The sequence below is a fragment of the Corapipo altera genome, unplaced genomic scaffold, assembly GCF_003945725.1.
Source record: "Corapipo altera isolate COAL_440 unplaced genomic scaffold, ASM394572v1 1, whole genome shotgun sequence".
In the NCBI taxonomy this organism is placed as follows: Eukaryota; Metazoa; Chordata; class Aves; order Passeriformes; family Pipridae; genus Corapipo; species Corapipo altera.
In genome coordinates, this window is record NW_020884873.1 from 39519579 (window position 1) to 39528964 (window position 9386).

Here is a 9386-nt window from a genome sequence, read left to right on the forward strand (position 1 = left end):
GGGGCTGGAGCGAAGACGGGCGCGGAGGGGCCAGGGACGGCTGGAGGTGTGCTCGGGGGCGGTGAGAGAAAGGGGAGGTGACTGTGGGGCTCGGTGCGGGCCGTTTATTGCCCTTCGGGCCCGTCTGGGCCCGCCTGCGGGGGTCTTTCCCGAGCCTGGCCGACGTGGAGGTGGGACAGGGTCGCTCGGGGAGGCTGTAACCGCCTGCCCGGCCCCGGCCCCGGCCCGGCGCTGTGTCGCTGTGCTGGCTGTGCCGGCTCCTGCGAGTTCGTCAGAGGTCTGGATAGGCAGGATGATGCCAGCGGCACTCCGTTTCCCTGTGTTCCAGAGCGAAATTCAGGAACCTTCTCCCAGATCTGTTTTCGGGTCAGTATAGGAGAGGCCAAGACAAGTGCAAGGCCCTGTGTTTGACAGCTTGCCTGCAGCTGGCTGAGGACGTGGAGACTTGCTTACTCATCGGGTTAGTCGTGATAGGAGAACCAGAGGGAGACTTTGGTAACTTTATTACTGTAAATAAATTGTTTGCAAAAATAATTACAGGACATGAACATTCCACAGGATAGTGCATGGCAATTCCTGTAAGCAGAGCAGTGGCAGAGCACTAGTGATGCTATGGGTTCTTTGAGTGTGTGAGGCTTTGAATATAAGCATTTATGCAAGATCTTTGTTAATTACTTTCGAAGGTGTAAGTAGCTTCTTATTTTCTGGATGTGACAGACTTTATTCGACGTACATCATCCTGAAACATCACCTGATCCCACAAGTATTGATAGATGTTGATAAACTAATAATGAACTGATTGAATGTTATCACCCCTGCAATACTCTGGATAAATATTAGACAATGCACTTCTTATACTGAGGTGAAGAGTAGTTGAGATCTGTAACTACTTACCCAACAGAGTTAAGTAGGTAATCTGTGGAATAAGATCTTTAGCTTCATTGGAAGATGTACCTAAATAAAGTGTAGTTCTTCATAATTGTTAGAAGAGACTGTTCTGTGGCATGAGCTTAATTCGTAGAGAGCTTAACAAATTCTGGAATGTGGTTTAAGTAACTACAGTGCACGGCCATGAAAGTGCAACTTACCTGTCTCTTTTCAATTGAGAAAAGTAACAGAGAAAAGACATAAGCAGAGTAAATATTTAAAAGAGATTTTATTTTGAAAGGGGTCGTAGAAATATTTGGGAATGGCAGGGCTGAAGTCAAGCATTTAACATCTTAGTTAACAGTAGCAACACTAAGATACAGCATATAAAATAGGTGTTTTTTAAAAAGTAAATCGAATAATTGGCAATGTCTAAATATAACACTTGCTCTGTCTCTCTGATAACCTTATAAGTTCAAAATGCTGCCTGTATTGGAGGCATATTTCATTTGCATTTGATTTTCATTTGACTCTTACTTTATTCTCGAGTCTCACTGATTTGTTCAAAGGCAGTGTTAAATCTGTGTACGTTGTTTTAAAAAACAGTGAAATTTAAGTACTGGTTTTTAATACAGTTTAGAAATCTAATACAGAAAAGAACTGCATTACAGAAATCCTAATGTGAAACTGTAGAAAAAGACACACTTAGGTGTGTTTCGTTATCAAGAATAGTAGAAGTTGAGATGGTTAGCCAGAGCAGAATATGTAAAAGGAGTGACTTCATGATCTCAGGCTCTCATGAGTTATAAAAGAGAATTTTACTTTTGAGGAAGAACGTGAACTGCCCCTTTTAGCTCTTTTCAGTGTTCAGTAGTAGCAGCAGGATGGTTGGCCTTAAGAGAATGCAGCACATGATGGTGCAAGCTTGTTGCAGGTGTGGGGAAAGGAAGTAAAATAAAAACAATCTCAGGTATGAGATGAACATGTAAATCTGCATCCATAAAGCACAGAAGGAAGAAAGTCCAAAAAGTGTGGAAGGATGTAATGTGTGTAGTTCTTAGTGCCCAAGGGGTAAAGTTTCAGGTTAGTGAAGTGGTGAGAGATAATACGTGGGAAAGGCTTGTACTAAAAATATGTTTGGTATCGTGCACAAAGAATACTGAAAAGAACTGTCTGTTTGGTATCTAAGTACACTGATCAAAATACAGTTTGTTTCAACTGCTGTCCCTTAACACTTGATATCATGCAGGCTGCTGGCCAAATAAATGCTTTAGAGGGCGTGGGTACATTAATCTTGCAAACCTTTTGCTCTCGCCTCACAGCATTCATTTTAGCCCCCTGACTTGTCTATTAGAAACAGTATACTTTTTCCATATTTGATGTTTTGGTGTTTATTTTTTTTTAGAGAGTATTGATTTTCAGGTAAAGGCTTAATTTGCCTCTGTACTCAAAGGTTTTGAACTCTTCATGACAAATATTTGAGTCTTACACTATGTAATAGCAGTATTCTAACTTTAATGGTACTCAGACTGTAATTTGTTTATTCAGCTTACAGAAAAGTAGTACCATTTGTCTCCAAGTTGTTCTTATGTTACACTCAAATCAGTGTAAGCTGGTGAGGGGGATATGTTATGTCTGGTATGTTCAGGGCTTGGTTGTACATCGTGCTGGTTTGACAAACAGCATTCTGTCTTTGAACATTTGCATATCTGCACTCTCTGTTTTAAATATAATATGCACAGGCCCTGGAAAATTATCTGGTCTCTCCTTCTGGTATGGAGAGCTCACCCTCTCCCTCATAAATATCATGGAAGATTGTGTGGCTATGGAGAACTAATTTTTTCTTAATGACTTATTTATGTGACAGCTTTTCCCCTAAGTTCTTGCATGTTTGTTTCAAACTGTCACTTTTGGACAGATACGTTGCTGAAAAAAAATTACAACTTCTAATTATTGTTGAAAGTGCTTGTCTTGTATGGAAGACTTCTTTTTTGTATTTGGTTCCAACACTGAGAGTTGCATATGTAAACCTTTCTTTGCATTGGTATTTATCAGATGAATTCTTTGATGTTGAAGATATAGTAGGTGTTTATACTACAATCTAATATGAAAATAAGCTTAGTCCAGTCCATTGTAAAGTAAAGGAAAATGAGCACTACTTGGCTGAACTCTGTGCTCTAAATGAGTGATTTACTCTTTATAGTGTTCGCTTTAGGTTAGTTAAATGACTTTCTGAAGCTTAGCACTAGTGTCTAATAGTCTAATATCTCCCTGCACCTCACAGTTGATCTCTAGGCCACTTGTATTTTGAGGCTCCTATTGTTGCACCACCTAATCAGTCTCCAGTATTGAGTGAGTTTTTGCAGCTTGGTCTTAATTTAGAGCTGCTGTGTTTAGAAGTCCTAGAACTCAAGGATTAGTATGAAACTACTTCAGGTATGCCAGCTTAAAATGTTTGATGCAACGGATAATATTGTATATTTACTTTGGTAACTTTGTGGGAGAATGTTCAGTTAAGGATAAGAGTAAAACAAAGATGAACACTCAAGTGTGCTTGAGATGCATGTGAAATGTGAGTTTGCAGTGTTTTCACTTACACAGTCTGTGAATATGAAAACAGCCAAATAGAGTTTGACAGGTGAAGCAAGTCTGTCACTGACTTCTGAAACATACAGGTCCTCCTTTTCCAGCTTGTAGTTGTAACTTTAAATTGTTGTGGAATGTGAAATAACTTGTTCTTCAAGTATATTTCTTTTTCTTTCTAGGAACTGGAGAAATGGCCACTACGCAATCTGTCTTCACATTTGCTCTCTGCATTTTAATGATAACTGAATTAATACTGGCTACAGAGAGCTATTATGATATCTTAGGGGTTCCAAAAAATGCATCTGACCGCCAGATCAAGAAGGCATTTCACAAGCTGGCTATGAAATACCACCCAGACAAAAACAAGAGTCCTGGTGCAGAAGCGAAATTTAGAGAAATTGCTGAAGGTAATATACACTAACTTTTTGTCTTATATCTAGAATTTAAGTGTACTCTGGTTTTACTGAATAAGAGGCAAAAAGATATTTTTTTTTCTTAATTCTACTTCTGTGCTGTCAAATATTCAACATCAATATCTGACTTGTGTCTATGTCTTTACACATAGGAAGGCCTTTAACACAGTTTATACATTTCTGCTAATTAGGCTTTTTGGCTTACACCTCTTCTCAGAAAAAAATACTTGGTAGTAGGACAGCTTTAGCCCTTGGAGGTTAATTCTTATCTTTTGATCTGTTTTGTAAGATCCAGCTCAGGATCACTACTAGGCTTCAGGGCTACCTAACAGCAACCTTGCAGTAACTATAGGGAGATTAGAAAAATGTGGCAGCGTCCTTCAGTGCTTCGTGGTGGCAGCACAAGAGTTTCAGTGTGGTTATAAGGAAAAATTTTCTCACCTTGAGGATCGTGATTGGAATTCATGATCTTAGAGAACTTTTCCAGTCTTAGCAATTCTGTGATTCTGTTCTACAGGCCAGTGTTGGAACAGATAGCTTAGATAGACTGTGCAGTCTCCAACCTTGGAGGCTTTCCATGAATGACTGGGTAAAGCTCTAACTAACCTAGTCAGACCCTACTTTGAGCAGGAGGTTGGAGTAGTGACCTTCTGAGGTCACTTCTACCCTGAACTATCCTGTGATCCTAGGAATACACCATTCATAAGTATTTTGTGGTAAAACATACTGGTGGAAGTGAATAATCAAGAATAGAAAAAGACTTGCTAAAGAATAAGGTGTACCCGCTTCTGTTCCCCATGGACTCTTATAACTTCCACCTACTTGTGTAGTTCTCCTAACTCAGCTAATAAGAGATTTCTGCATTTTACCTTCTTGTCTGCAGAAATTTATTTCGGAAGACAGGCAGTTGGTAATATATTGAGAGGGAGGGACAGTCCTGTTAGATACTTACTGCAGTTGTTAGCACCTACTAAAGGAGGAATTAGGGACTCTTTTAAGTGTTGAATTGTGTATAATAGTTGAAAGCCTTTGACAGATGAGAAAATGGAAGTGTTTAAATTACTTAGTTATCAGAATAGGTATATTTGTCTGAGTTTCTGCCCTAGAACACCAGTAGCTGTAGTTGTGGACCAAAGATTGGAGGGAAGCCTGGTTCCATTTTGGTTATATCCAATTGAGTAGCCACGGCGGTAGTGGATCAAGGATTGGACTTGATGCTCTTGGAAGTCCCTTCCAACTCAACTGATTCTATTCTATGATTCTAATCACAAAATCCAGATTTATTGTTGAACTTTTGAAAAATAGAGAATTGGAATGTAGGGGAAATTCATTGTCTTTATTTTTATCTACTTGATGTTTATCTTGTAGCTTAGTTGTAACTGTGGTGTAGCTAGAATGTGCTGGCTGGTGGCTGGCAGGTAGTTTTGCAGACATTGCACTGTGTTTCTGTGATAGGAATGCAGCAGACAGTTTGTTTTGTTAGGTAGAGCTCCTAACTCATCCTCCTCGCTTCAGTCTTTCTGATCCCAGCATCTCATTGTTTCTTTCAAACATAAACACTAATATTTATTGTAGCTAAATATGTTATATTACGTGAATTTAAAATTTTCAGGTTATGATCTGTCCTCATAGTATAGCTGTGTTTATTATTATAAATAACTAGTCTGAGACAACTTATTTTGGTTTGGAGAAAGGTAAACAAATGTTGAGCTTGATTGGGCTTGAATGTTGAATGAAAGTCTTGCTTGAAATTCGTCCTTTTGAGGGAGTGGGAGGAAGCTGCTGTGCTTTGTATTTGTGTGTCATTTTCTTTTTTTCCTCTTCTTTAAAATGGAAATGAAAATTTAATTTTTTTTTTTTTTAATGGTCATAGCATATGAAACATTATCAGATGAGAATAAACGAAGAGAATATGATCAGTTTGGCCGTCATGAAAGACAAGGAAATAAGGGAAGCCCATTCCATCAGTCATTTAATTTCAACTTTGATGATCTGTTCAAAGACTTTGACCTATTTAGTCAAAACTCACGATCAAAAAAGCACTTTGAAAATCACTTCCGAAGTCATCGGGAAGCTCACAATCGGCAAAGACGTTCTTTCCAAGAGTTCTCCTTTGGAGGTGGACTGTTTGATGATGTGTTTGAAAATATGGAAAAAATGTTTTCGTTTAGTGACTTTGAGAACGCTCACCGACACGCCGTGAGAACTGATGCCAGGTTTCATGGATCCAGCAAGCACTGCAGGACTGTCACTCAGAGACGAGGAAACATGGTTACTACTTACACCGACTGTTCTGGACAATAATGTTTCCTTTCCTTTAAACTTTTCTTCTTTTCTCAAGATCTTCATAATCTTTCTTGGTTTTGTGCTAACATGGAAAAAAGTCTTTGAACTGTTTGTTCTAAAGGACATTTAACTACAATTTCTTTACAGTAGTTTGAAACTAATTTTCAGAGTAGAAACAACGTGCAGTTGGGAAGTAATGTGTCAGTAACTACTTAGAATGGGAGATAAATGTTCTCATGTCAAAGAAAAAAATGATATGTATTTCCGTTTAGTAAACACTTTCCCTAAATTTGAACACAAGATATATATATTTTTCATTTCAGAAATGTAATATAATTTTTTCATATATGCCAATTCAGGACTGTTTGTGTTACTGGTGCATGGATTGGAGCAGAGGAGATACTTTAATTTTTAAGTGCTGCTTTTTTTTCAGTTGTGTCTTTCCAAGTTTGCACTTGCAGTTTTTACCTGATGTGGACTCACTGTGCAAATTCGATGATTTACACGAAATAGCAGCAGAAATATGACTTGCCTGGGTCTTTGCTACTCTCTCCACCATTGCAAAAGTATTAATAAAACACCTTCTTTTTGAAGTTGGAAAATAACAAGAGGGAATAAGATTGTGAGTGATGTAGGAATTAGTTTTATTTCTTAATAGCCTTTCACTGACCTGAAAAGATCGTAGTATTTGAATGATCCTTGACTTGCTTAATGTATATTAATGTATGTAAGTTTGTGTGCATACAAGGTCTTTTTTTTTTTTTTTTCCCCTTCCAAATTACAAATATCTCTCTAACAAGGTTTGGAAGAGCACACCCAAAACACTCTTGTTTTATGCTTATTATTATTATACCATGTGTGCAATGCAGTTTCCATAATTCAGTTTATTGAACTTAAATACTCCTCAGTGCTCTAGTGAAATTAAATAAGTTAAGCTTGCCTACAGTTTCCTGGTGTTCCTGAAAGGGTCTAAGTAATGTAGGTATTGTAGATACTGTTTAGATTGACAGATTTATTACCTGTTTTTCAGCATTGTGATTTGAAAGGTAAATTCTTAGCTTAACCACAGAGAAAAACTGAAACTTCCAATCCTTGTATTCCTTGTGGAGCTGGAAAATGCTAATAAGGACAGTACTAATGGGTATTGATTTCAGCACCATGGAAACCCACAACCAGTGAAAACTACTTAAAATAAAAAAAAAAAACCCAACCCCAAACCAAAACAACCTCAAAGCCCCCGAACAAACATAAAAAAAAACCCACAAAAAAACCCCCAAATACTTTAGCTGATGTCAACCCAAAAGTTCTACTTTCATTCTTAACTAGTAATTCAGGTCTAGTATGTGAAATTGGTTCCCCTTAGTAAGATTACTGTCACCCACATGTTGCTGTTTCTTTAGAATTATGAGATAAGAATTTACCTTTCAGGTTGATTGCATGAGCAAAATAAGCATTTGAAAAAGCAGTGTTCTCAATAGTCTTTGAGTTCTTAAAATCTTTATTAAAAGAGATTTAACCCTTTGCTTCTTGGATGGGTATTGAAAGCTGCCTATTTGCTAAGTAACCTTCCCCTCAAGTATTATTGCTTGTTCAGTTTTCATTCACTAAGTACTTGGAATGGATTGTTGTGTTTTATTAAGTGCTTTTCCTTTTCCATGTTCTTCTTTATTTATTAATAGACTAATACCTCATATATGGTCTTTATAAAAAGCCAGTAATTTGTGCAACATTATCGGAATGTGCAATATTCTTATAGAAGGAAAAGTGCTGAAGTGAGTGTGTTATTTTCACCCTTTTTCTGTGTAAGTAGAGATTTTTGTTTCTTCTGTATAATTAATATATAATTGAACTGAAAGTTGTATTTCTTGTAGATTTCTGCATTTATTTTCTTTAACATACTCCTGTCAGTCCTGTGCATGAATCAAACTATCTGCTTGACTCATATCACATGGGCAATCCAAGTGAACAAATTACTAACTTAGAGTTCTGAGTTACTTTCTCTCACAAATATTAAGTATTAAATGTAAGAGAGTATTAGTGAATGTCCTTTGGGGATGATGGCTGCTGGAACTTAAGAGGTGAGAGGCAACTCTAAAAGCAGGATGCAAAGGTAAAATGTTAATGCCTTTCTTAGTCTAATGAATATTTGTCTTGATTAAAAAAAATAAATTGGAAACAGCAGAATGAGCAGTTCACTTGGGTCCCTTCCCTAATCCTGGATTAGAGGAATGAAAGCTAAAATGAGCACTGTAAATTGTAGGAAACACAGCCACCCCCAAAATTCAAGTCTTTTAAGGTACTGTATTAGTTCACCATCTTTCAGGCTAAGCTTTTAGGTGAAAATAAGGGTCGTTGGCTGATACTAGGCTAGTTTCCCCTTATTTAAGAATCTTCCAAACTTCCTACAAAGTGTACTTGTTTTTCTTTAAAGTCAAAGTATGAAACTGATAAAACTAGCAACTGATAAGGTTGCTAGTTTTCTAGCTGATACACCTTAAAAAGACTTCTGCCTAGTCTTATTTTAACCTGCTTCTGTATTATTTCTCTTAGTTACTTGTCATGGCATAACTAACAAATACTTCCTATTAGTCCTGTAGCTTCTCCAGATCACCTTCCTGCTTGTTTTGGTGTTGATTCCAGGTAAAATCCAAAGGAAAACTTGTCAGGAGTATTGCAGAAACCAGTGTATGGCTGTCCCTGTGGTTTGCTATGATGGGTGTGCTTTGAACAGACCTTAGCTGGGGAAATTTGGGCAGGCTTTCCTCAGCCAAGAGTCTTCAGTTCCACGGCTCTCAGAACACAAGCTTGCAAAACATGTTGTGCTTCTCACTTATTCGGAGCTCTTGCACATTCTCTTCCTATTTATAGCGTTTGCTTCATGGCAGGCTCTCCAGCGGAAGTCCTGGTATAACCTTGTGACACCCCTGACTTCAGTGTTTGTTAAGTGCCATCTTTGAGCTCTCTTCGAGCTCTTGTCAAAAGACCCAGCAAAACCGGTTTTTGTTATGTAAGGGTGAAAAATAAAATTAGGCACAATTTTTTGAAAGGCATTTATGCATATGTAACTCCAAATGATTTAGTTTTTAAAACTTTATTAAAAAAGTGGGGTTTTTTCCATGTTTGTTTTTTTCCCCATTATACTTTTGAAACACAGTATCTAATGGAGATGAAAGTACTGTAAAGTTAATTAGGGTGCCATTACATTAAACGTGAAAATTAATGGTGTGACTTGTC

The 9386-nt window shown here is 37.6% G+C and overlaps 1 protein-coding gene across 4 annotated transcripts in view; it reads left to right on the plus strand.

The window, feature by feature from the left end:
- Positions 1-9386, plus strand: part of DNAJB9 (DnaJ heat shock protein family (Hsp40) member B9) — a 9485-nt gene extending 99 nt beyond the window's left edge. The window contains exons 2-4 of one of the 4 annotated variants that reach the window (XM_027657997.1): positions 329-495; positions 3633-3860; positions 5740-9386. In XM_027657997.1, the coding sequence (XP_027513798.1) occupies positions 3644-3860; positions 5740-6170 (648 nt within the window). In that variant the 5' untranslated portion in view covers positions 329-495; positions 3633-3643 and the 3' untranslated portion in view covers positions 6171-9386. Of the gene's footprint in view, positions 1-328; positions 496-2964; positions 3304-3630; positions 3861-5739 lie in introns of those variants that run through there. The other 3 variants (XM_027658016.1, XM_027658024.1, XM_027658006.1) reach the window with 3 other exon arrangements.